The sequence below is a fragment of the Ammospiza caudacuta genome, chromosome Z, assembly GCF_027887145.1.
Source record: "Ammospiza caudacuta isolate bAmmCau1 chromosome Z, bAmmCau1.pri, whole genome shotgun sequence".
Classification (NCBI taxonomy): Eukaryota; Metazoa; Chordata; class Aves; order Passeriformes; family Passerellidae; genus Ammospiza; species Ammospiza caudacuta.
Window position 1 is genome coordinate 1,919,304 of NC_080632.1, and position 27,813 is coordinate 1,947,116.

A 27,813-nucleotide genomic window follows, 5' to 3' on the forward strand; every position below is an offset into this window, starting at 1 on the left:
ACAGCACCCGGCTGTGCTGTGCAGTTAAAATTCCATCTGTGATGGCCTCTCTTTAAAAGTCTGTTTTTTAGGAGTTTTAGTACTTAGCCATCTTAATTTACCACAGGTTTAAATTATTTCTCTTTTTGTCAGGCTGTAATTGAAAATGGTTCATCCTGAGGAATAATCTCATTCCCCTTTCCCTTAAAGCTGTAGATACCTTTTCTTTTCTTCTCCCTGAAACTTGATACTGATTTTTCCCCTACAACCTGATGGTTTTGTGCCTCTGAAATAGTTGTGGTGGCCAAACTGGTTTCCCTCTGTGTTACAGCAGGTGTCATGGTCAAAATGCATTTGCAGTAAAAGTATCATAATGTTCCATGCCCCTTTAAAAATCCTCTGTGAGTATTGCGCTAAGAGGGATTTACAACACATTACCTTGACATATTTCTATGAAAATTATCAAAATTGCTTCTATCTCTGCATATTCTCTACACACCTTCTTTCTGTTCCTTCTTCAGTATTTACAGTGATGCAGCTGAATGTGGTTTCACCAAAATGAGTCATTATTTGATGAAATTCTGTAATTGACAGAGTCAGATTTATACTTTGTTAAGGCTGTTGAAAGTTTGGTGATTGATCAAAAAAAATTAGAGCAGCTAATGATCACACTGCGCAGTTAGGTGCAACAATATTGATTAATGTAAAATTTAAAAATGATTGTTGTTGTGTAATCCACATACTAATTAATATCACACATGAAGGACCTTTTATTTCCTTGGTGAGTTGTAAAATGTTTTTCAGTGCTATTTAATTTCTGCATAAATCGTCAAATTAACTGCCTTTAGTAGATTTAAGTTAAATTGTAACAGCCTTATTTTAGAATCATTTTGAGACCAAGCTGTTGATTACAATCTTGATGCACATCCATGAATCCAGTGTTGTTTTTTTTCCTGTCCTCAACTGAAAAACCAGGTTAATTTCAACAGTTCAGCAATGTGCACTTTGAACAGAGGTGGAATTATTTCATTTTTGGGGGGGAGGGAGTTAATATGGTCGCGCAAAGGAGAATAAGTGACATAAAGTTCTTGAGTAAATAATTCACAATTAAATCCATCAATGAAGCAGTGCCTTATCGCCTTCCATGAATAATGGAATCATTTCTCAAGCCTATTTTGACGCCTGTTGGTAGAGAATTTAGCTCCCCAGTTGTGAAACTGCAACTTGAGTGGAGCTGGAGCTGTGCCCTGCTCTGCCTCATCCTCCTCCAATGCCCAGCTGAAGAGCCACTGCTCCTCAGGTGAGCAGGAAACTCCTGCCAGGGGCAATCCCCATTCCAGCTTCTGTCTCTGCTTTACTCCACAGTCCCTGCATTTGTTTAGCACCCAGGGTAATGCTCCTTTTGGGATCTGGTGCAATTAAAGGACCTGGCAGGGATTATTTTTATTACACCAAATTATTCTTCAATACTTGTATTATGGACCACAGCAGTGACTGAATTCAGTGCACAGTGAAATGCAAGCCTGCCCAGGAAACCTCTGTCACACAGTTTCATTTTGAACTTTGTCCTCCCGCTGTGCCAGGCTGCCCCAAGCCTTGTCCAGCCTGGCCTTGGGCATTCCCAGGGATCCAGGGGCAGCCCCAGCTTCCCTGGGAATTCCACCCCGTCCCCTGCCCCCCCTTGAGGGGAACAATTCCTTCCCAATTTCCCATCTGATCCTGCCCCCAGCCAGTTGTAATTCAGAAGAAACAGCATCAAAAATATTTTGGCATATTTCATGATATATTGAAAACCAGATAATTGACATGCAGAAAACACAGTGGATTTGCGTTCAGTTTTTGAGGACACTGTCACTTCAGAAGAGTTGACATTTGGTTTAGCACTGTTGGGGGATCCTTTCAACAAGGAGAAGTATTCATTCTTGAGGAAGAAAGGTTCCTGAAAGGGTGGTGATCCTGAACACGGGGATGAAAACCCTTATTTTCAGCTGGGGCTGTCTGTCCGTGGCAGCCAGCAAGCCCTGGACGCTGCAGGTGCTGGCACACCAGGGAGCAGCACATTCCAGCAGAGTCTGCTGTCACCTGTGGCTGTTCCAAGGTCTGTAGCAGCTCCTCTGATGCAGAGCTGGGTGTTTTGCAGGCTGCCTTCTCAAGCTGCCCATTTCTGTGTGTTTTGGGTGGGGAGTCAGGCAGTGGGCAGTTCCCCAGCGCTGGGTGCACACACCAGCTTGTTTTTTATTTGGACTGTGGGGGCATTTGCTCTGGCCACCTGTGCAACACTCACTGCCATAATTACCTTAATGACTTCCCAGCTGCATTACGGTGTCTCATCCCAGCAAACAGCCTGTCTTGATCAAAAGCTGGGTTGCTCAGGATTGCTCTAAGCCTTGTGGCTGTTCCCTTGATTTATTGCTTTTCCAGGTTAAAGCACACATCCCTGTTTTTAAGTGGAAGTTTTCTCAGCCAGGCTGCACCTTGTGAGTCTGGTGGGTCTTGGCTGGATTTGAGAGTTGGTTTCCCTGTTTGGTTCTTTATTGTGTCTTTAAGCCCAGTGGAAACTTGGTGGGAAACAGATTTTACACCTAAGGAAATGTCAAAGTCATCACACTATCTAAAACAAGAATAGACAAAAATGTTTTATTTCAGTGCTTTAAAACACCTTTGAGTAAGAAGAAGGAAATCTCATTGCTTCATCAAAAAATCATGAATGTAATGCACCTGTAAACTTTTTTTTTTAACTTATTCCCTCCTCCTCTTCTCTACTGTCCTGCTTTTACTGGACATTTTTGTTATTTGTGTCCATCTCAGGTAAAAGGTAGTGTCCTAAAGTCACCTTCCCACCTTAAGCTTTTATTTTTAAGGTGGCACATAGATCAATCTAAAAGACACTGAGAATGAGGTGATAAAATTGCACTAGAAAAATTTGCTTTACTCAGTGGAAACCATAAACGATGGCACTAAACTGATACACAAATTCCACATAAATCACTTGGCATGTTGCCATACTTCCTGAAAAGCAGGGTTTTGGTTTTGGGGTTTTTTTTGTTTGTTTGTTTGTTTTTGTTTGTTTGTTTTTGTTTTTTTTGTTTTGTTTTGGTTTTTTTTTTTTTTTTTGGTCAGTCATTGTATTGAAAGGCTGAGAAGTTCCTTTTCATCTTTAGGATGAAAGGCTCTTCTTGAGGACCCTTTTCCTCAATATCCATGATGCTGCATACATCACATGCACAGATTTAATGCAGAATATTAGAAATCTGTGAAACTTGGAAGGGGGAAAATGGCTTCAAAGGGGAAAAATGGCTTCAAAATAATCCAGGCACAATAGGCAAATGCCATCAGTAGTTATTGTTCCAGATTTTGTTGTGCATTTTGCTGCATTCTGCTTGGTTTTGAAGCCTCACCTGAACTTGCTGGTTTATGTACACCAGGCCAGGTGACCTCATAAAGGAGCTCTCGGTTACATATGCTGTGTCCAGGCAGGTCAAACACCAAATCTCACACTCTAAAAGAGAACTTTCACATGTGGCAACTGATAAAGGGGGGATATTTTCACATCTGGAGCTGTCAGCAGCATCTTATCAGCTTGGTTTTTTTTTTGTTTTTTTTTTTCTTTGCTTACTATATAAATTAAAAGGAATAAAGGAAATGATGCCAAAGCAAAAATATTGTAAACTCTGAGTTTTGTTTTTTTTAATTAAGTGCAGAGAGAACTCCAGTATACATGAAACACAGTGTGCATTTCCTCATACAAATATCTCATTTATTATTTACTGGTTTTTTCTTTTTAATATCGGATTAGTTTTATTCTCTTAAGACACACAAAACATGACACTTGATAACCTTACAGAGAGAGTAAAATCCATGAGGTTCACAGCTTTATATTTTTATTTGGAAAAACAGGTGCAAAACCATACTCTGCGCATTCTGAGTATGACGCCCCTATCTTAGAAACAAAGTAGCTAATTTTTGTTTTAGAAAGGTAGATTTAAATAAAAAGAAGCTCGCAGGTGGATTCATTTTCATCTCCATCTCCATTTCACAAGGCTTTACCTAGCTTTGCTCCTGTTCCTGTGAGTTAATAGGTGTGATTGTGATCACCTGGGACCAATCGCACTGAAATCATTGGGCCCTCTTTGAAATTCTTCCCAAATTTAAACCAAATAATTCACTTTTCCAGAAAAGGTATCCCTGTAGTCAAGCTACAAACCTCTTCTTCCGTTGTAGCTTATAAAAATATTAATAATAACTCATTTATAACTCATTACCAATTCTGTCATGTGCAAAGAGGCATAATATCACTCTTGATGCAAACAGAAATTTGGATGCTCTGTGAACAGTTCAGAACATACTGTTCTGGAAATCTGGATATTTAAATGTAAATTAAAAAGAGTGACCATCTTTAATTATCTTTTTTTTTCTCATAGAATAGGGGGTAAAATTTAAACCTTTTTGTGTAGATATCAATTATGTCCAAATTCATCATAAATAAAATGAAACAAAAAAGGTACATTACCATACATATATATGTACCAATATTTTTAAATATTATGAGAATATAATAAGAATTAAAACTTGGCATTGATTCCATGATAGTTTTTCTTAGTCTCTCTTAGGTAGTAACTCCCTCAATCATTTGAAAGCCACAATCAAAATAAATTAATGTTCAGTGTTGATGTGCATGGCAGAAAACCAGTTTACTATGCCTATGTCAAATGGCTTCCAGGGCATTCCTTTGTTCAGTTTGAGAGCAGAGTTTTTGGAGTTTGTGTATTTAATAAGGATATAAAACTTCCTCAACAAAAAAGTGAATAGGCAACTCTTAGGTGACTGTGCTGATAGTTAAAAATCTCAGCTTTCAAGAGTGCCAAAGTAATTTTCATTATTTAATGGGTTAATCCATCAGTAGCTTGGAAGGAAATTTGATGCAACTAGTTCAGGCAAGACCAAAAGTCTTAATTTTTGTCTCTGTAATGAACCTGGTTGTTTCAGGTGGAGAAATAAACTCAGCTTGTAGGAGAACACCTTGGAGCAGGGTTTTGTCTCAGCTGAGACTGGGTCTCACAGGTGTGCTCACCTGGCTGCAACGTTGTCCCAGCTTACACAGCCCCCAGATTTCCCATTGCTGATCCTGCAACTGTCTCCAATTCCATACAGGAAAAGCAGGGTTTATTTGGGATTAGCCATACTGTGAGCTGCTGTCTGAGTCAGGAGAAAAACATCTCTTTAATCTATAGCCAGGTGTTGGATTCTCACAAGGATATTCATTACCTGGGTTCCTGGGAGAGGAGGGTCAGGTCAGGAGTATCTGATTGCCAGCAATTTCCTTGAGACCTTGCCTGGTTAACCTGTCTGTAATCCCCAGGGGTTCTTTCAGGGGCTGATGGTGGCATTCTGGCACTCTCCATGGGTTATTTGAATTTTGTCCCACCATCTTCACGTGGCGTTAATGCACTTCATCTGCTCTAAGCTTCAAAGTAATTAAAAAAAAAAAAAAAAGAGAAATTTCAAATATAAAAAAAAAAGCTGTTTTATACTCCCTACTTGATTGTTTACTTCATTACACCTCAACAAATATTAACTACTTTAGTTAGGCATGAAATCTGGTCTACTTTGGGAACAGTATCATTAACTGAATGGCTCATTAGTATAGCTTGTTGCTCCTTCAGGAAGCATCAAAACACTTTGGGTGCAATCTTTGAATTCTAGCAAGACTCGGAAAATTTTGATGGAGGTGAAATTTTCTTTTGTTGTTTTTGTTGGATTTGTTTTTTCTTTTGTTTTGTTCTAGAGGTGAGGAGAAGAAAGCCAAAAGCAATGCCTTCACTCCATGGAGCTGCCGTGCGGCCCAGGGGAGAGGGAAGGAATATGTGATAGGATTTGGGACACATCTCCCTGAAGGGAGGCAGTGGCTTCTTGCATCATTGAGCAGTGTGTGAGTGAGGGGAATGAGGATGGAGGAGGTGCCAAAATGTGTGTGTTTGTGTTGGAAACAGCATGCACGCAGGGTGTCACCTGACAGAGCCCCTAACACATGCATGGGGTGCAGTAAGCAGCCTTGAGGAAATCTCCTGGGAATGCTGATTTTTCCAAAGCAGTTGCATGTTGTGAACCCATGAATATCACTTGTTAGGTAAGACACTTTGTGCTTGGTTACCAGTGACTCCTGTTTTCCATGTGTGGAAGACTCACAGTGTTTTTTGTTGGGATTTGCAGGAATACCCCCTTGGTGTGGGAAGGAAAAGAAAAAAAACAAAAAAGGAAAAAAATTGATGTGCAAAATGACAAGGATATTTGGTATATAAGTAATTTTCTTGGCCAGTCTCTAAAAGTCCCACATAATCCATGAGATTCACGCAGGGTTGAGTGTAGACCACACAGACTGGTTTGTGTTGGAAGGGACCTTGAGGAGCACCCAGTTCCTTGGCAGGGACACCCTCCACTGCCCCAGGGTGCTCAAAGCCCCAGTGTCCAGCCTGCCAGGGATCCAGGGGCAGCCCCAGCTTCTGTGGGCACCCTGTGCCAGGGTCTCCTCACCCTTCCAGCACCCATGCTTTTCACCTGACTGCTTTTATTGCCATGAATTTCCTCATGGCACATAACAAGCAGTTCATTTTGTGTTCAGTCCTCGTGCTGAACAGAGCCTTTCCTTAGATCAGAATCAGCTTCTCTCCATTTCCTGTGAGACACTGCTTGCCATCAGCTTCCATCTGTGTCCAGAGGTGAATCCTCATTCTCACTCCAGCACTGCTCCTAAGAGCACTGGGCTCATTACCTGTCCTCCACAAAGTCTGTGCCTTGCTCAGCCCTGGCTCTACCCAGCACTGCCTGAAGACAGAGTTCCCCCATTCCCTCACTTGACAACAACAAATCTGAGTCACAATTCCCAGCCATGTCTCCAGGTGTGCTGAGCAAACCTCCCCACAGAACTGGGCTGCCTGTTTGTGTGGCTGCTGCCTGCAAAACGAGCCTTTGTGCAGCAGGTTCAAAACATGTTGATGCTCCAGTGGAGGCTGCTTGTAAACTGCACCTGGGTTGATTTCAGTTCTGTAGAGCAAACAGGTCAATTCCAATATCATCACCTACCTTGGCTGGTGAAGGAAAACAAAATCTGGGGATTGATGTGAAATGTAGATGGACTTTTAGGTTAAATGGATTTTCAATCATTTCACTATACTGTCATTCATTTTTGATGTGAGCTGCTCTATTTTTACTTCACCGTGCTGTTTTTCTGTCCCTCCCATGTCTAAAACTATGTCATTAACCAGTGAAATTTAGGAACATGTTCTGCCAAGCTTCTGTAACTTCTGAGGACATTAACAAATCACTAACCAAGCACAAAATGCCATCAAGATGCAGAAGAAATTTAAATACACCTCCTCTCTGCATGCCCAGGAGGGATAAGCTCCTATTGTGCACTTAGCTTAACTTTTCATCAAAGCAGAGAACAGAGAACTATTTTCTTTCTGGAAATTGTAGTTTAAACTTCCCAGAAATGATTGAGTCTCATAGCTTTTAGGGAAATGTAAAAAGTGCTTCTGCCCACCAAGGACTTCATAACCATTTTTGGCACTTGTGACATGAATGCACCTGTCTTTTCCTTGTGATCGGAAACGGAGGCAGGCTGTGACTGATGGAAATGTGATTTCCAATTCCCCACTTCCCTCTGCCTAAACTGAGTTTTTTTGGGGGTTTTTTTGAGAGACAGAAAAATGAAAGATGTTGCACAGGTAGCCACCAGACTGAGCAGCTGCCCTCAATTATTGCAGGCTGATGACACTGACCACATCACACCAAAGGTAAAATCAGATTTCTGCCATGAGTCCTAACATCTTGGGCGCCTTCCCCATGAAGCAGGGCAGGAATTAGAAGGTTCCCAACAGAGGATTTTTGAGGGCTATGAGTGCTTTCAAGCTATCCTTACGATATTTGAATAATAGGATAGATGGCAGTAATTTCCATGAAGCATCATCAGCAAGCTCAAAGCTGTAATTAGCCTTTGGTTTGTGAGTGAATTATGTCACTTTCTAGGCTACTGAGCTGCTTCCTGATGCTTTATTCTTTACTTGGTTGCAACACTTGGTTCAGGAGCTGCCAAATGAAAAAATCTACTCTCTTTCTAGGCATATGAGCACCAAAAAGCTGTTTCAATAGCTGAAAACCTCCTGGTTAGCTGCATAGCATAGCTGAATTTTGATAATCTGAGGAAAAAATAGGCAGAAAATCACTGGAATCAGGCATCATTCACACTGCACCCTGAGAGAAGGAGGGTCTTGTCCACCTCACAGAAACATGGAATTGCAGATTCATTGATTCCCTAAGATTGGGTGAAACATTGAGTCAGATGGTGAAGCCAGCACTGCCACATCCCTAAACACCACATCCTCACATTTACTGAACACTTTAAAGGATGATTCCACCACTACCCCAGTCAGCCCATCCACCATTTGAAAACTCTTTGTCTGAATAAATTATTCCTAATACCCAAACTAATCCTCCCCTGGTGCAACCTGAGGCCATTTCCTCTTGTCCTGTCTCTTGTCAGGGGACAGAAGAGATCAACCCCCATGTTGTCAACCTCTGAGTTTTGGAGAGCCAAGGAGAGGAGATGGTTTATTTTGGATAAACTAAGGATGGAAGACATGCAGCCATCCCACTGTAGGCACCTTTATGTGCACTGGAGGTATTTCATATGCAGGGGGAGGCCAGCTGTGCCACTGAAGTGTCACAGACACTGGAGGGCTGCACAGAGCATCCAGACAAGCCAGCACTTTCAGGAGATACTTATATTTTATGGCTAAAAGACATTAAATAGTTTCCTAAAGCCCCAGCCCTATTAAGGATGTGTCTGTAGCCTACTGAGGAGAATTTTTACGGCATGAATGATGGAAAATTGCCTTAAAATAAATCACTGGTGAGTTCCCCCTGTTGAGCTTGAGGGAAAGGAATAGGCACAGGAGATGAGCCTTGGTGGGGTAAGGGGATATAATCACAGTTCCTGTCTTCTGATGGGAGAAAAGCTGTTAAATTCATGGTACAGATTAGGGATTTTGCAGCTCTAACGTGGGAACAATGTCTGTTTCACTCTGTGCCGCTCCATCCTTCTGCAGCAATGAGTAGTAGCAGTAAAGGACATAACAAGATGCATTTTCTTTTAATCTTTTTTTCTTTACTTTTTGAAAAATGGGACATCAGACAGGAAGAAGTGGCACTGCATTTTGGTGAGATTAAGGTATTTCCCTCACTTCATTCTCCTCGCTGTGGCTTGCTGGAATTACTGCAGGAGAGATGTGACATTTATTAATGGCAGCCAGTGGCTCAGTCAGTTGGTGACCCTTATCCATATTGCAGTGAATTAACCGTGCTGTGTATCCATGTCCTTAGTCTGGGGTGGGAAACTGGAAGGGAAAGCAGCCCCCAAATCCTTCCTTGCATCAGCCTGGTGTTTCAGAGCTGAGCTTCCCCCAGTGGCCCAGGCTGCTGTTCCCATTCAGGACAACACTGACATTTTTAATTCACGTCTGCTTCTCAGAACAAATCATCCCTTTGTTGCTTATGGGCCTGAGGAACTTTAAAATCCCTGTCTGGCAGACAGGAGGTGGCTTTATTTTCCTTAGATATCCTTGGATAACTAGATCAACACAGTTCTTGTTATCAGCTGGAATAGTTGTTATTAGTGAAAACAGTGTTAGAGGAAATAACAGGTATTTTTGTAGCGAGGGTTCCTGAGGGTAAATAGTGAAGGCACAGAACATTTTCCTTTTTTAAACCACCAAAACAAGAGGCTCTGATGTGTGAGCATGCAGGCTAGCATTAGTGTGTCAGCAGTTTAAAAATGGATGTTTTAGTCATGGTAGTGCTTTTTTCCTGCTACTTCAGGGGAAAGAAAGCAGCAATGGACCTTAAGCTCTTTCATATAATTTAACAAAAAAGAACAAAGCTGCTGTGTGCAGGTTTTGTGGGAGAGGGAATGGTCAAGAAGGATTCTAGGTGTTTCTCAGGTAATGGTATTACTCAGCTGCCTTTTCAGGAAATACAATTTGAAGTGACTGCGTTCATGCCCAGCATGCAATTAGCCTTTTTCTTTGTTTTGTGCATTTCACCAGCAAGCTCCATCCCAGAATAATACCCTGAATTCTCAATTGGTGTAATTCATGATGGTTCCATTAACTTCCAGAGAGGCTGCTCTGGCTTATTCTGGCCCAAAGTGTTCAGTTCTGAACGTGCAATAAAAGTGTTACTCATCTGAGCAGCCGCTATTCACACCAGCACTCTGTGCCCAGTCCTGGAGGTTTTAATGTGTTTTTTGTTGGTCAACAAAGAGGGTGTTGTGTGCACAGGCAAAGATGAGATGTATCTTTCTCTGCTTTTGAGCTCTGCTCTGACGCTTTTCACTCTTCTGCACAGTGCTCTCCTCCACGAGGAGTCAGACCAGACTGGCCTTCCTGGGAGGCAGGCTGCCAAAATAACACCCAGTGCCAGCAACCGTGGGACTGAGGGCAGCACTGTGGGACTCCAACTGGAGCACACTAGGAAAATATTTTTTTAAAAGTCTGATTTGGAACTCTGTGTGATTTCTTTTTTTTTTTTTTTTTTTTTCCCTCCCTCCTCCTTTTTTTTAATTTATTTTTTTTATTTTAGGTATACCAATATAATAATGATTAATCCATTCCGACAAAAGAAAATCGCAGGTTCTCAAACATCTTTTTGGACAAGTATTATGATGGTTAGAAACAATGTTAGTTAAAGGCAAAAATTCTAGCTTTAAATAATATCTGCATTGTTTTTTTCTAAGGATCAGGCTGTCAAACACAGCACTACTCAGGACAGCTGGAGTACTTCTAAGATGGAACCTTTCATTTGGGAAAATGTGATATGAAGATTCTCTGTTGTACTTTTTTTTTTCTGGAAAGAGTGGAAGAAAATCAAATTATGTAATATTTTCTGCTTATAGAACCTTGATATGCCTTTATATCATCCCACACATCACCTGCCTAACCTAGTGACTTTATTCTGCTTTTACTGTTAGTGAGCTTAATCCTTCATGTCTTTGTAGCCTGCCACATCTTTTTTCCTCTTGGTTCTCTAGAAAAATTCACAAAGTAATTCATACTTTCCAACATCTTCAGCAAATTTCTCTGGAAATAACCCACTGACATTCTTCCTTTGACGACATTGTGTTTTTACAGTATTTCATCACTAGGGTTTAGCATGTGGTTTATATCACAGTGATCATCCCTTGATATTTTTTCTGAAGCAAGGTGCCAGAGGAAAAACTCTTTTCAGTCTAAACCAGTCTGTTTTGTTGTGGTGGGAAAAGGAGTGTGTGTTTACACACCCTTTGTATTTAAATCCCATTTTCTCTAAGCTTTATTTAGTTAGAGGGAGACTGTATTACTTTTTGTAATCAAACCTTACCATTACAGTAACTGTTGTTTTGGAGAAATGTCAGGAAGTGTTTAAAATTTCCACAGGGCCTTAATAATTTAAATGAATTTTTGATGGTAAAGGGGCATGAGAATTGCCCAGTGTAATGAAGTTACAAAAGTACATTAAATATAGAAAAGCATTTTCTTCTTGCGTATAGATATTTTGAGCTCGCATGAAATATTAAGCAACCATAAATTATCCCTATATATAGATATATTTTTTTTTAGAATTACAGCACTTTGATGGAGGGGTAGAGGAATTGCATCAAGCTTTGCCAGTCCAGGCTGTGTTTCACCCTTCAGTAATCCCTCAAGCAGCTGATACTCTGCAAATTTCAGCAAAACCTATTGGGGAGACTCTTTATCAGAAGAAAATACCATGTTTCCTGAGCTTGGGTGTTTGGGGCTTGTGTTTCCAAGTGGGTTTGGGGGTTTGGGTGATCAAGCCCCTGTCATTCCCATGTCAATAAACAATTCTCCCGGTGCCTCCTGGCCCTGGAGGCTCGCAGGGACGTGTGCTGGGGGAGGATCTGTGCAACATGAGCACAGCCCAGGGCGTGATCCTGTTTTTTCTCCTGCAGCTTTTGCCATATGGAAAGACTATCCCAGAGTTAGTGGTTCCCAGGGGAGCAGGGCCAGTCCTGTGAGGAGTCTGGCCATCACACACGCTGACCTCACCCTGCATCCTGGCTCTGCAGCCCTGCTGTCTGGCTGACTTGTTTGCCATGGTTTTCTGCCGTCCATCTCCTCCACAGCCCTCCAAAAAATCCCTGAGGATGTCCCAGCTTGTCCATTCCCTGTGCACCACAGGTGTTTTTGAGGTCCTGAAGCTGAGCTCCTTCCTGACTGTGCCCTGTTAATGCTGGGCTTTGCTCATGGTCACAGCCCAGCCCAACCAGGAGAGCCCTGCAGATGTCCAAGGGAAGAAAAACAGCCCAGGTCAGGGTACAAACACAGCTCTGGGCTCCTGCCACAGTCCATTCACAATCAATAATTAACGGTGGCTGTGTGAGTGTTTAAGAGCATCTAAACAGAGGTTGTTACAGTTTAAACCAGCTTCTCCATTCTGATTGAGACCTGGTGATTGATAATTTTCTGTTCGTCGTGTATCAACGCCCGGGCTTCACGTTCATTGTTCAGTAAGTGTTGTAATGAATATTAATGTGTTGCTGCTCTCAAAGTACTTACTGAGATCTTTAAAATTCTTTAAATATGCCCTCAGAGCCTCTTAGGGCAACCAGAATTACCTGTAGCATTTTCCAAAGCAGAATTATCCCGTGATGTTGATTGAGATTGTGCCAGTGCATCTGCCATAAAAACATTAATGTCATGTCTGACTGAGGCACCTTCCATGTTCATCATTTCTGAATCCATTTACAAAGACCTTAGTGGCAGCTGTATATAAAGACATGCCATAATGACATCTTAAATGCTGTCTTTAAATTCACAGCATGAAAAGCCTTTTAGGAATACGGTATGAGAAAAAAAAAAAAAAAAGAAAAAAAAAAAAAGCAGAGAGCTGACAGCAATTTGTAGATAATACTCATGGTATGTCTTTTATTTAGTGGAGGTTTTATATTGATTTCAAGAGAAATAAATGGGTCCAGAAAGGTAATAGTGTAAATAGAACTTTGTTCCTAGTGAATGACATGTGAGACTTCAGTTCAGCTTCCACATTTCACAGGAAATACACGAAAATGCATGGCAGAGTATGGAACTGTATCAGCTGGTTATACAAAATTAAAAAATACACAGTAGAAGTAAAAGATCTAGAGCTTGTTACATTCAGGGGAAAAAAATGTCTATACGTACAAAAAGCACAATATAAATATACCAAAAATCACTTCTACAGCAAAGGTTATTTCGAAAGGGCATGAGCTTCTCATGGAACAGTCTTTGAGAAGGAAGGGGTTTGAAATAATTCTGTCACTTTCTGGGCAATGATCTGCTTTTGCCAGTCACCACAGTCTCCTCAGTTTGTCTCAAAGTTTGCTAAAGGCAGGGAAAGAAAAGGAGAATGGATATAAAAGAAGGCAGTACAAAATCTCACAGGCTTCACACCAATTTTTTGATGTTCGTCACTGAAGAGTGGAGGATGCTGGGGCAAAGTTTGGCCTCCCTGAGGCTGTCATGTTGAACTTCCCGATTTTTCACTTCATTTTTCAAGACATTGAATACTTCGGGCAGTGGTTTAATCTTTAAAATACTTAAAAATTTTGAAAAGGCCAGATCACATTTATGTCTAAATTTGCTTCCTTAATTAGGTCACAATGTCGACGTCACCTTTGGTCCTGTCAGAAGCTCTGTTTGGGGCATGAACTGGGGTTTTCACTTTCAGCATTGGCTGAAGGGTGATGGGCAGGCACACTTTATAATCTTTTGCATGCTGAAGAATCACGTTGGCCATCAGAGTGGCTCGTGGGCCATTAGATCCCAGATTTTCTTGTGTCTGAGCCTTGCTCAACAGCACTGGCCTTCTCCTCGTGCCTACCCACCCCAGGAATCACCACTTCCCTTTTACTCATCCCAACTTTTGTCCTCTGACAATGACATTTTGAGTGGTTGGGCTCTGTGCTGTCATTAATTCTGTGTGTTCACATGTAAGGACAGTTTTAAAGTCGCTGGTTTGTGTTCCAAGGTTAAAGCTGTGTGTTGTTTTGCAGGGGGCACAGGTCTTGTGTCACCGACTTATTTTACAGTGGGTTACTTTAAAGCTTTAAATCTGTCTTTTTCTCTAAAAGATGTAGTGCCACATATTTATGTTGCTATTTTATCTCTAAAATAGCACCACGTATTTATGTTGCTGTATAAATAAGTAGCAAAATCCCTTCTGTTCTGAATGTAGTATTTGTTTAAATATTTTTGTGCTTCCTTACAAATACAGAGTGAAATACAGGCAACCAAAGTTCCTGTTTAAATAGGTTTCTACTTTAGATTTCTTTCATTATTTTAGATTTTTCCACCTGAAATGTTTTCTCTACCTAAAGAAATACCTATAATGCAAAAAACTGTAATGTGTAATACAAGTGAAAAAAATCTTAGGCTTATAAGTACAACATGATCAAATTATTGGTAAAGGTTACAAATTTATCTGCCAAAAAATGCCACATTATGAAAACATAAATTTTCCAGAGTTGTGGCCTCCCTTGAGTTGTATTGATTTCCTCAATGGTTGTTTAATGGGGAAAGAAATCATTCTTGTGGCAGAGGAGTCTGACCTCCAAGGCCCTGGTGGGGATGTCCCGAGTGCAGCTCACACCTGGGTTTTAAGGCTGCCTTTGGTACACAGGGGGAAAGCTCCCAGTCCATTCTCTAGGAATCCCCTGGGGTTCCCAGGGAATTTACTGTCTGTCTGGATAGTGATTCTCCAAACAAGCTCTAATCAGGGAGACCAGGTAGTGCAAAGCCTGCTGAAGCACCAGGGCGACCCAGTGCCTTATCCAAAGGAATAAGAAAATAAATTTAACAAGTGGTGGAATCACAGAATCATTTATTCAGGCTGGAAAATCCCTCCCAGCCCATGGAGTCCCAGCTGCGCCCAGTCCCCACCTTGTCCCCAGCCCAGAGCTCCGAGTGCCACCTCCAGGTGCCACCTGCAGGGCTGGGCACTCCAAACCCCCCCGGGCAGTGCCAAGGCAGCTCCCGAGCCCCCTTTCCATGGGGAAATTCCTGCTGTGCCCACCCTGAGCCGCCCTGGCCCAGCCTGAGGCCGTTCCCTCTGCTCCTGTCCCCGCTCCCCCCGGCTGTGCCCTCCTGGCAGGAGCTGTGCAGAGCCACGAGGGCCCCCTGAGCCTCCTTTGCTCCAGGCTGAGCCCCTTCCCAGCTCCCTCAGCCCCTCCTGGGGCTCCGTTCCCTTCCCAGCTCCGTTCCCCGCCCCGGCCACGCCGCAGCCCCTCCATTGCCCGTGTGAGGGCCCGGAGGTGCCGCAGCCCTCGAGGCGCGGCCTCAGCAGGGCCGGCCCAGGGACGGGCCCTGCCCCGCTCCCGCTGCCGCCCCAGGCCGGCACAGCCCCGGGGCCATCGGCCTCTGGGCACTCTGTGGGCTCAGAAAGTCAAAATAAATAAAGTCAATAGGCTTTCTTGCCTACAGATCTTGCAGCGGCTGTTGTGTGATTCTCTATTCAGGAGAATCACAGCAGCTCTCACTACATGCATGAGGGGTTTGAGGCTTAATTCAGAAGTGTTACACTGTTTATTTTTTAAATAGTGGTCATGAACAAATATGTTACTTACTTTAACATTCCTTATAGCCGCACAGGTGACTGTTACCTGCAGAGGTTGTGGAATCCCCAAAAGGGTCCCAGGCCAGGCTGGACAGGGCTTGGAGCACCCTGGGACAGTGGAAGGTGTCCCTGTCCATGGCAGGGGTGGCACTGGATGAGCTTTAAGATCCATTCCAACCCAAACCATTCCACAATTCTGTGGTTTCATGACTACATAAAGGTTAACAAAATAATCACTTACTGGCTTGAAATCAGTAAATAATGATGATTATTCACGTTCTTCTTTAGGACTGACTTTCAGACCTTGGACTCCACATCCACACAGCCTGAGGTTAGGGATAATACCGATTTCTGACATGTGGGTCAGAAATCTTTAGAGGTGATCATTGGAAGCCCTACAATTGCTGGTGCCAGGGCCTGGATCAGCTGGGTGGGCCAGAGCCACATCAGCTCAGACACCAGAAAATCCAAGTCGAGCAAAAAATGATGGAATTCCAGGCACGAGGTTTATGCTTTACGAGCCTGGTGAGGAATTACTCTGGGCTCCACTACCTCACGTTGAATTGAGACATCACAGCCCAGAAATCTTTCCCAAAGCGGCCTCATGATTTCAGCCCTTGTGTCTGCCTGCTTTGTTGTTTTGCTTACTCGACCTGCGTGGTGCTTCATGCCTCCTGGGAATTATGTCCAGAAGCCTCCTACCTCCACCCTGGGTGGTACAGATGATCCAAACGGGACATCCCGGGAGCCCAGAGGATGACTCCAGCAAACAGGCACACCCGGGACACTGAGCTCATCCAAACCTCTTCAAACCACGACCTTTCTGGTGCTGATGCCTGAGCTTGGATGTGCTTGTGTGCTGGATGACTGCATCCAGCCATGGTGCACAGAAAATTAGCCTTAATTCAGAGGTTTGAGGAGATTCGAGGGCCAGAGAGGGAGGAAAGGTCCGTGCAGTAAATCGGGAATTGCAGTGGATTGTTGAAAAGCTGTTGCTGAGCGGCCCAAAGCTTTGTCCCCAAACAGCCCCTGGCCAAGCCTAAAAGCACCACAGCATCTGAGCCACCAGCTTTGGTGCTGCCTCTGTCAAGCACCCATGGAAAATAAAGCAGGGAAGAAATTGCTAGATTTTTATTAGGGGATTTAGACTGGTAAGGAGATTTTTAGGTGTCAAAATTGAAACTGCAAAATGTTGCCTGCCTGATACACACAAGGAATGATCTGAGCATATCCCAAAGCTTTCTCTTTGTGCTCTGAGTGAGGTGCTAACTTCCAGGAGCTACAGGCACTATAAATTTGTAGTATTTTCAAACAAAATCATAACCTTTAGCAATGCTTGTAAGCAGGGAATTTTTTTTAGAATTATAGTAGTGCTGCATTACTTTTTGGCAAAACACATTGATATGGATTATTGAAAATTAGTATCTCTCCTCCTCAATGTGGTTCATTGAAATTTCCCTTCTTAAGGTATTTTGTAAAAGAGGAATTTCTATGACAGATCATAGTTTTGATGATTAAAATTAATGAGCTCCCTCAGAGTCTCTTGGATATGTGTAAAATGCATTATGTTTTTATCCTCATGTGTTTTGATAGATGGAAAGAGACTTTTTCATGCTTCATGACCAAACCTATTATTTGTGTGTCAAATTTACCCAAATTTTTTTTCCCAATGTAGTTTCAAGACAATCTGAGATGGCAACAGATGAGCGCCTGAGTTATCCCAAATAAATAAGCAATGAGAAGGAAACATTATGGCAAACAGATTTTACCATAACTTGATTGGTTTCCCTGCAGGTGTGAAATGAGGGTGTTTTGTGGGGGATTTTTGTTTGGTTTGTTGTTTATTTGGTTTTATTTATTTTTTTTTTAATAAAACAGTCGTATTTAAAAATATTTTAGAAAAGGGTGATGTCAGGAAAGGAATAGACTTTGCAAATCGAAAACTCAGTGGTAATACAGCCTAGAATGGTGAAATGTAAACTTCCTTACTCAGCTGAATACAATTTATAAATTTTGTATAGCTGGAGCTAAACTTATTGCTGGAGTTGTTTTAAAATGTGTCTTCATAAACACTTCTCATGGAGGTATTCTTTGTAAAAATAAATGTTAATAACCAGCTGACAGAGAATTTATGGAACCTTGGTCTCAGCTGCCTCTTGGCCCCAGGGGATTATGGTACAGTAAACCCAAATTTATACAAAGAATTAAATATACAGTAGGGCAGGACAAAAGGAACAAGGAATGCCTTTCACTATTTTCCTAAAATTAATATAGTGACATATTCCTGTTGCTTTCACTGCAGCAGATGCATGGACTGTAAATAGCAGTGTTTAATATCTCTGAGTGATCTAAACAAGTCAATTTCCCATGAGAAATGCCAGGATCTGTGCACACGGGGTAACTTCAGAGTAGGTAGGAATGGTGTTTCCTCAGCTGCCTGTCAGGAACGACTTCATCCTGCTCTGCAGATATTGCCTCTGCATCCCTGGGATGTGTTAATTTCCATACCCGTTCATTTAGAAGGCTCTGCTGAGACTGTCAGAGAGATGCTAATTATCGTCAGCCACGGTGATCCCTGGGGAATTATGCTGGGATTGAGGAAGCAGGGAACGGCTGGAGTTACAGTCAGGGATTAAAGTGATGAGTTTTGCTTCCTCTCTGCTTTTGCTTTTCTCTGGTGGCTTGGGGGGACAGCTCTCCAGGTGACTCTCAGCCCATTTTGTCTAATATTGGTGCTGATTTTAGGTTAAATCTGCAGCTTTATTAAGGAGCAGAACGTGGGAGTCCAGTTGATTAATTCCATGGAGCAACGCATGCTGCCTGGAGTAAGGCAGAATTCAGCCAGGGAGTTCTGCTCTGCTAACAGGAGGGCTCTAGGAGGAATTTAGGGGAGTTACAATAGTGTTAATGTCTGAAAATCTGAGCAAATTCTCCTAAGTCTGATGAAAAAGCTGAATTTTCATTCAGAAGATTTAAAAAATTGTCAGAATTCTGTGCTGCTGTTGATGAAATCTCCAGGATAGGAGATAATTTTAAATGAAGGTTTTTCTTCAGGATAAATGCCCGTCCTTTAAAAATATTTCCTGTTCTGTACCAATCTGTAGAAGCCCTTTTTCTTTTCTTTTTTTTTTATTTAATAACTGCAAGTTCTTTATTGTGATCAAACTAAGTAATTTCACTTAGTGATGCAGGCTGAAAATGTGAATGTCCTTTGAATCCATTTAATCATTTGTTATATCTTGACTATATAACAGCAAAGTGAGGAGAAGTAATGCCTGTGATTGAGTTTCCTGTAGGTAAAATCAGATTAATTGCAGCTTTTTTTTCTTGCTTGTGGTCCATCACTCATAATTTGAACATCAGGGCTGTGTATTCTGTCTGTGTGAAGTTAGGTCATTGTAGGCAAACAAATTCCTCAATTTTGAAAAACTTCTGCGTGCTTTTTGCTTGCTTTGGTCCCTGTTTATATTTTTTATGGCAAAACAAAGCTTTTGGTGCTGATTTTAGCCCTTTATTGCTGTACTGAGAGGATCTGGATCCTGTTTTCTCAGTGACACTCTCATGAATAATTAGGCAAGGCAAAGCTGTAGGATTTTGCATTAGAGGTGATGGTGTACTCAAATGAAGATTCACAGAGTTATTGCTTTTCTCACACTGAAAGGTGGATATGGCAGATTGGAAGGTTTTTTTTTAAACAATTGACTTCTGTATATAAAAATGAAGTAATGCATAAGTGTATTGTAGAATCTAACAGGACTGCCTGCCTATAACTAGGCTGCAGAAGTTAATTTCTGTACTTTCAGAGATCCTTATGCTGTATTTCCAAATGTCTTATGAGTCCTGACATTTTTCTCTATTAAAGGTATTTTCTGTTTCCTGGTCCCCAGCATTGTGGGGCTGCATTGATTTAATTTCATCCTGGCTCTTCCAAACCAATGACAGCTATTTTTACTTTTCAGTTATTCTCTAGAATGCCCTATTGAAAAACTCCTTCAACCCACCAAATAATATCACTTTTCAAAATTACAAAAAAAGAACCCCCAAAACAACATAAAACCCTCCAACCAGCAGGAGTTTTTATTTAAAGCCTTTTATCTTCTGGGCACAAATATTCTTCTAGTACTTGAACAATCGTTCCCTTCTTGCTCTCTTTATCAATCTCATTTCTTGCAGTTACTCACCTGCAGGAAATGTGTTATCTATTGGGAATATTTTCTTTTCTTAATCAATGTTTGGTGTAGGAGGTTTTATTACTATTTTTCATCTAGCAGTACTCTAGTCTGTGTTTAAATTGCTACCATTCCTCTCAAAGGTATAATCATTCATATTGAATTACATAATATAAAAGTAAGAAATTTAATTTCACAAGGAGTCAAGGAACTTTCCTTCCTTAAAACATTGCTTAAATTTGGACAGAAAATATTTTCAGGATGAAAAGCAAGGCTTGTGCCTAAGACTGTCTCTCATTTTTCCAAAAGATTTTTACACTGAGCAATGAATAACATTTTGCTGAAGCTTTCTTTGGCTTTTAGTCAAGTGCTATAAATGAATTCATTAATGGGAATTATTTTTGGGTAGCAGTAGTGGGTGTGTGTTTAAAGTCCAGTGGTGATGCATGGTACTGTGAGAGTCAAGTGCATTCCATCTTTTCTCCAGCAATTCTGAGAGTTTTAGCTTGGAGGAAAGAAACAAACACAACAAAAATGTGATGGTCAACCCTCACCCATGAGCCAATCTGCTGCTCTTTGTGAGATTGAATTCTGGCCTACTTGAATTCAGTCTTTAAGCCTTTCTTTTGGTATAATTAAAATAAATTGTTTATTTAGAAACAGAAAGAAATTAAGTACTTTTAAAATTAATTTTAGACCCAGAAGAGTTCTGTGTCTCAATAGCAAAAGAACTGCTGAGCACGAGGGCTGTGCTCACCAGTGCACATTGTGCAGGTGAAAACCCAGAGACATTTCTTTACTATGCTAGGAAAATTTAGGTTTTGTATATGAGGCTCACCTCTGGGTCTACTTTTTGGCCAAAATAGAGGGTATGGGAGGAAAACAGCAGAAAGGAAGGACAGGAGTTATGATAGTAAATTTATTCCAATTTGTTGGGTTCTTGACAGAAAACTGTTCTGTGTGTATTCATGATGAAGAGGCCAACTTTGAATAGTGATGTTGAAATATATAAAATAATGTTTATGGAAATGTTGGACACACTGCCCTAGACAGGTAAAGAGTAACTATCATAAATATATTTTCAGCATTTAGCACTGGAAAAGCATGCATATCTGGTTAAAGTTTAGTGTGGAGCTTTAGAATGTCATTTCACCCTTCTCAGCATTTATTGTAGGAATGTATCCTGTTTGTGCTGGACTTTGGAACTTGTTAATTACCTTGTGGCTTGGAAATATGTCAGCTAATACCTGTTGTCACCCTGCAAGTATCTGCAAGTCTGTGATGTGGTGTAGTGCATTCTGGTGAATATTTAATATTAATAAATGTTAGGTTTGTGCTTCACTGAGGGCAGAGGCTCTAGGGAGCCTCTGATTAATTTATCAGTGTTCTTGGCCAGAAACACATATTTCTTTGAGAAATGGTGAAAATGCCACTTGTGGGCTGTGTGTTACCTCCCCGCTTCATTTTCAGTACGCGTGGGTAAGAATTCTGAAAGGAATGGGGAAAAAGGATTCGTTATTTACTTTCTGTGAAAAATGTTTGTCTTGAATCTCAAATTATGGCATCTTTCATCTACGTGAGGATTAAACCACCCTAAAATGCACAGAAATGTAATAAACAGGAAAGTTACCCTAACAGCTTCAGCCTCAGTTACCACATTGTTATTGAATATATTCCAGCTATTTGTGCTGTTCTGGATATCCTTGTCTTGAAAATTATAGGTAATTTATGATTTCATTTTGAAAGCAGGCATACCAAGTGAAAATACACTGCAGGATGTTGATAGCTGGAATTAAAATGTCTGCATAACTTCTGAATGCATTAATAGGGGACTTTTTTTTTCTGTTTTATCCTTCCTTTAGCTTAAGGAAGGATCTGCTTGTCTTGACATTTGAGTTTTGAGTATGTAGTTGTCAAAGTGGAGAGAGGTTTGTTGTTTAAGGGTAGCTAAAGCATATTTTATGAATTTACATGGCAATTTAAATAGTAGATGAACCTGGACAGAGCCTGCTTCACTCAACTTCCGCAAAAGAGGCAGTGAAATTCCAGACAGATTGTCCAGTTTAAGGTTGATGGTGTTTCTCTCCACTGGTTACAAAGGGATGCAGAGGGAAGATTATCTTTCTAGTCTAAATTAAGTCGTTTTGAACATGCCTTTATGTCACAAACTTCACCCAATTCTGAGGCCATTTTGTGACTACAGACATTTTCATAAGAAAGGCACAGAAAATAAATATTTTGAGGCTTGTCTTGAAACACTTCAAATGTCAGATTCCCTTTGACCTTGGCTGTTTTTCCTCTTGGCAGCTCCGGAACGAAGTGATTCCTCCCTGCTGGGCATCCCAGACATTGTGTGCCTAGCTCCCAGGAGAAAACGAAGGCAAAGGATGACAAAACCTGCAGGGACAGGAGCTAAGGTGGCTGCTTGCAAGGCAGAGCAGCCAGCCCAGGAAAAGTAAGTGGGTTTTAAATGTATTGGAATGTTTTTATGCTCACACACCTCATCGGGGTCATGGGACTCCAAACCCATTTTGGCATGGACAGCCTCTGGTTGAGGAGGTTCCAAGCTCACCACCCTGAGATTCTGCCTTTGGGATTCCAGTGCAAAGAAATTACCTCTCAATTCCATCTTTAATAGATTATTTTTTTTCAGGACGTGGAGTCTCCAGGCAGCAAAAAGTTTGCTCTTACAACACAAAGTGGGTCAGGATTTGTAACACTTAAAAGTATTTTTCTTATGTCCATTTCAACTTCTGGAAATCTTTCCAGGTGTTCTGGGAGGTGCTTATAGCTATGCATAGAGTCGCCTCAGAGCTCTGATGGGATTGATAGCATTTTCTTCAAAAACCTGGTTATTTTTCCTAAATACATGGTAAATTACATTTGAAAATACATATTTTCCATTTTTATCTGTAATATTTCATGGATTGTAAACTCCTTGAACAGCCATGGACAGAAGTAGATTACAAAGACGTTTCTCATGATTAGCAAAGATTTCTGTTTAAATCAGCAGGAAAATTATCTTATTTTGACGTAAAAGTTGTGGTTTGACGCCAGCTAGGAATGTTTGAATTTACAATCCTGTTTTATTAGGTTAAAAATTGCATTTTTTTAGGATGGTTTAGAAATATGTCAGGCCTTGCTTTTTTTGTTCTTTTACATCCCAGTCCATTGCAATGGAAAATCCCCTTTCCCCATTGTATTTGGTCAGTTTGATTTTGACAGCCTGCCTGTGCTTGCCTGAAATTCAGGTTCATTTTTTTTCATATTGATTGTTGAAGGAAAACCTATGGAGGCAAAGTATTGCAAATATACAGAGGCCTTGGACTGAGTAATTATCTTTTTATGATATCTGAGTCCTGTGTGTAGGAGGACTAAGAATATAGTGATATTTTTGTTTTAATTCTTTGAAATAAGGGCAAATTGAAGTAGAAACAGAGCAGCATTATGATTTTCATATGTGCGAAGAATTTCTACTCTGCTTACAGTTTGAGTCAAGGTTGAATCTAAAGAGTGGCTCTTCTTATTGGCAACAACATAATTAGTTATATTTTGATACTGGGCATATGGAGCATCCATTCTATCAGTCTCTATCTCCGTTTTTCTTTCCTGCACTTCGTGTGGCGGTGGCAATTCTTGGATTAGATAGGAGCATAGGAAATATTCCTGTTTACCAGCAACCTTACAAAATCTGAGCTGAAATAATTTCCACTTTGCTGGGTATTTTTCTCAACGTCACTGAAGTTTTTGAGCTTCACCTGAAGTCTTTTGCCAGCTGCTAATCAAGTTTTCAGTCAATTTGCTTGGCTAATAATTTTCAGTTGTCTTCAGCCTGTCAAAAGTGGGGAGGTGGAGAATTAGCACGGCCATCCAGTTCACAAATATAGGTGTTCTTTTTGTGGAGTAATTTGTAATTACTCCAGTAATTTGTGCTGATGGAATGCCAAATCCTTGGTGCTGCAAAGGGCTTTATCTTAAGTTGACAGCACATTGGGGTCCTGCCCAAAATGTTTTCCAGTACTGTGTCACTGAGCAAAAACAAAACAAAACAAAAAATTGAAACTTATTTATCCAAGAAGAAGGGGTGTCAGTGGGGGAAGTTAACTTGGAAATTCCTTCAGCTCTGGAAGTGCTCCATCACAAACAGGAGATGGGGAGCATGTTCTGGGATCACGTCTGCAAATGCACCAATGAGTCCTCCCTCCTTCCTGGGCGCTGCTGCTCAGACCTGCAGCCAGGGCTGGCTCCTTAATGCAAATAAAAATGTAAGTGCTTCGAGGCCAAGTCGCACAAAACCCTTCTCCCTCAGTTCTTGCTGTATCAAACAGAGCTTGTTTAGGGTTGTTTCCCATGTGGAATTTCTGGTGACATCAGCAGCGCTCTCCGGGCCAGGGAAGGGCTGCCACAAACCCAACACCTCCAGCCTGATGCTGCCCTAAAGCTGCTGCATCCTGAGTTCCTCGGTGCAAGATCTTAAAACAAAAGACTTAAAAATGTCTCTGCAGCAAAGGAAATCACCCAAGGTTTCATTCTCCCTTTGTCTTTCAGATTGTTTTTTGATAATAAAGTGTTTTTCAGTGTTTTCACGTAAGAAAAGTTGTGTCTTAACTTCCATCTATTTTTCATAAAACTTTACAGTGTGCTAAGAAAGTAGCATTTATCCTAAACTCAAGAACATTAAGTCATCAAAACCTAAAGGATTCTATTTCTGCAAATATTTCAGATTTATGGATGTCGGGGCTAGTTGTGTGGCAATTCTCTGCTCCTTGTAATGAAAATATATTCTTGGATATGACCAAAAATACTCAGAAGAATGCAAATAAAAATCTGTTTGACACAGAAATTAGAGCAGAAGGAGTGCTGCCTTTCTCATGCTTTGTGTGTGGGTGCAGTGGCAGGAAAAGGAGTTGAATTGTATTTATCCATATAGACATCTAGTATTACTGTGGCAATTTATTCAAGGGCTAAATCAACATTTTTAATGAAACTTGGCAATGTGCTTTGGATAATATTAAGCTTAGTGAAAGTAGCCATGAGAGCAGCAAGGAACTGAACTAGGATTTGTGGAACAAGGTCTCTAAATGATCTGTTTAATTATTTGCTGAAATAAAGATGTACTTTAGGATAAAGTAGAAATTTAGAATAATTAGTGGGTTAGCCAACTGCCAAGAATGAGGTTTATCCAGCTCTCTAGGAGGTTGTTCTTAAATCAGAGATATCCAGTGGAAGGAAATGCTTCTTTGGGCAGACAGATGTTACTTTCAATGAATAACATCTGACCTATGGCTCTTAATTTACACATTTTAAAAATACGTAAGGACAAAAAGTAAATCTTACTTTTCAAAACACAATTGAGCCAGGAAGTAAAATAAAATTATTCTGATTCCAATACACCGTGATGGTTTTGGTGCAGCTTTAACTATAACGTAATATCTGGCAATTTCCTAAGGTGCAAGGCAGAGATAATATATAAGTCAAGTTAAGATGCAAATTCTGCTTTTCACAATTTGCATTTCGTAATTGGAGGAGAAAAAAAAAATTAATAAGAGCATTCTCAATCCACAGTTAGAAGTTATGGTTATTGAGGCATTACCCAAATCTCTTTGGGGGCTGCACATGAATGTCACTAATAGCTGTGTGGAATATGCATTCAATATAGAGGCTTAGCTCTATGGCCTGTCAGCCTGAATCCTGTAAATAACTGGATGTTTCCTTAATATTTTCAGTTTAAAAGTGCTGGAACCTACTTGAGAGCAGATAGTACCTACTGAAGAAGGCAATTTTTAAAATATAATTTTAAAAATGGAGTGTAGTCATTGAACAAAACCTGCAGTCAGAGACTACTATGTAACAGAGATGGGGTCTCTATAGCTAAAATAAAAATAAATCAGGAAAAAGCTTCCATTTCTAGTGCAAGTTACATCTTTCCACTTTGATTTATCAAAATTGAGGGGGTGGTTTTTTAATGAGTTAAGACTAACAAAACCTTTTCATTTCTGTCTTTCATTTTTTTCTAATAAAGGATCTTTTATGATCCTCATTCACACATGTGTTTCCTAGGAGAAAGGCTTTGCTGGATAAGGCTCAAAATATCCATAAGTTATTCTGTATATTTCAAAATATAATCCATTCCTGCTGCTCGAGGGTATTCATAATTTCTGTGCTATTTAATGCATGCCTGCTGTTGAGTGGATGTACAATTACAGTAGTGGTTTGGGGAAAGGCATCTTAAATACAGGAAAAACATTCTTATGGATGCAAATACGCTGGATTCTCCTGAGAAAAAGACCAGAAAAATAATTTCAAGAAAAGTTCTTACAAAGGAAGTGTTCCATAATTCTGAGAAGCAAGTGTTAAGAGATACTCTTAATCCAGCTGAGAAGTAACATGTATTTTTTTTTTAAAGAGGAATCCCCTGTTTACAACTAGCATTGTGACTCTGACTTACTAGTTGTTCTGTGTGCCAAAAATTTCAGTTTCATAAGTCTAGCTCAGTCCATTTGATGTCACTGTTACTGCCTTTATTATTTATTTTTTTTTCAATTGAAATTTGACTTTTGCTGGCTTAGTACCTCCTGCTTGAGTGATAGAATGGAGTAACTGTCAGAATCAGGCCTACATTTAAATTGGAGGAAAGAGATATGTTACCTCATTATGTTTGACTTTGCTGAAATTTCAAGGTACAGGTCAATTTGATGGGACCTTTGCTACCAGTAATGAAATTATTTCTTTTTTTTTTTTTTTTTGACACATAAACACTGCTTCTTCAGAGAGCTCTCAGGAACACCCAGAGAAATGTAATCAGGTTTCTGAGAGTGTGTTTGAGGGTCCCAGGAGCTGCTTGTGCCACCTGCCTTGCCATCCCTTGCCCCACCAGAGGCCAAGCAGGGAATGTAATTTTTACTTTAAACACAATTTAAAGTTACGGTGCTCACACTCCCTGTTTGTTCCTGGCTTCAGGGCCCGATTAAACTTAGTCATGTGTGTAATTGTGGGTAGAATGAGCTGCTGCATGGCTTTTACTTGTTAATGATAAATGTGGATTTTTTTATTTTTTTCTTGCCCATTCTTCATGCTCTCCTCCCTTCAAAAGTTTTTTTTCGAGTCTTTGCAGGTATATGTAATTTATTTGGAAAGAAATCCTCCAGCATTGTATCCCAACACTGTAATAAGCTGGACTTGTCTTTTCTTTTGATAAACTTCCACCACCTTAAAAGTTCTTGGAGCCTGTGGTGAGCCCAGGGCTCCCTGGGGATCCTCTCTCTGCATTTGTTTGATTCATTGCTTGCGGTTCACATTTTTTGGAGCTCTAATGCAAAGTTTATTTAAAGTGTGGTCTGCCACCACCAGTGACTCAGGTAGGAGAAACCACAGATCTGTCCTGGAATCTGGCATTCTCAGAGGGTGACAAACCAGACTTTGGGTTTTCTGTCTCACACAACAACTCTTTCTTCTCGTAAAAGTTCAACCAGGCAAAAATTGTCATTTTTCTGCTGAAATTGACACCAGAACCTTCCAGAGGGAGTATGAAGTTCTCACCACAGTTATCTTTTTTAGGGAAAGATGTACTTAAGAGCTCAGGATGACCTGTCACTTTTGTATTCTCCTAAGTGCATTTATTTAATACAATAGGAGAGAACTTTCCTGGACTGGCAAACACTGTGATCACTGTGATCTTCCAGTCAGTCAGTGCAGTGAATGTGTACAGCAGTGAGAAGCTCATTCCTGCCATCATAAATTTATGGAAAGCAATGTTTGGAAAGTTTTTGATGATTACTCGTTCAGGCTAAAATGTAAACAAGTTAAGAAATCTCTTAGAAGTTGATGGTTGGGTTGTATGAGCCTTTAATGTATTACACCAAAAAAATTTAAATACTGAGATAAGACATCTTTGTGATTCATACATGCTTAACATTATCTTCCTTCCTTCCTTCCTTCCTTCCTTCCTTCCTTCCTTCCTTCCTTCCTTCCTTCCTTCCTTCCTTCCTTCCTTCCTTCCTTCCTTCCTTCCTTCCTTCCT

At 40.7% G+C, this 27,813-nt stretch overlaps 1 protein-coding gene across 1 annotated transcript in view; it reads left to right on the plus strand.

Annotated features, from left to right (window-relative positions):
* XRCC4 (X-ray repair cross complementing 4) overlaps positions 1-27,813 on the plus strand; it is a 134,497-nt gene that overhangs the window by 57,239 nt on the left and 49,445 nt on the right. The window contains exon 8 of the mRNA XM_058823406.1: positions 22,101-22,248. Coding sequence (XP_058679389.1) covers positions 22,101-22,248 — 148 coding nt within the window. The remainder of the gene's footprint in view (positions 1-22,100; positions 22,249-27,813) is intronic.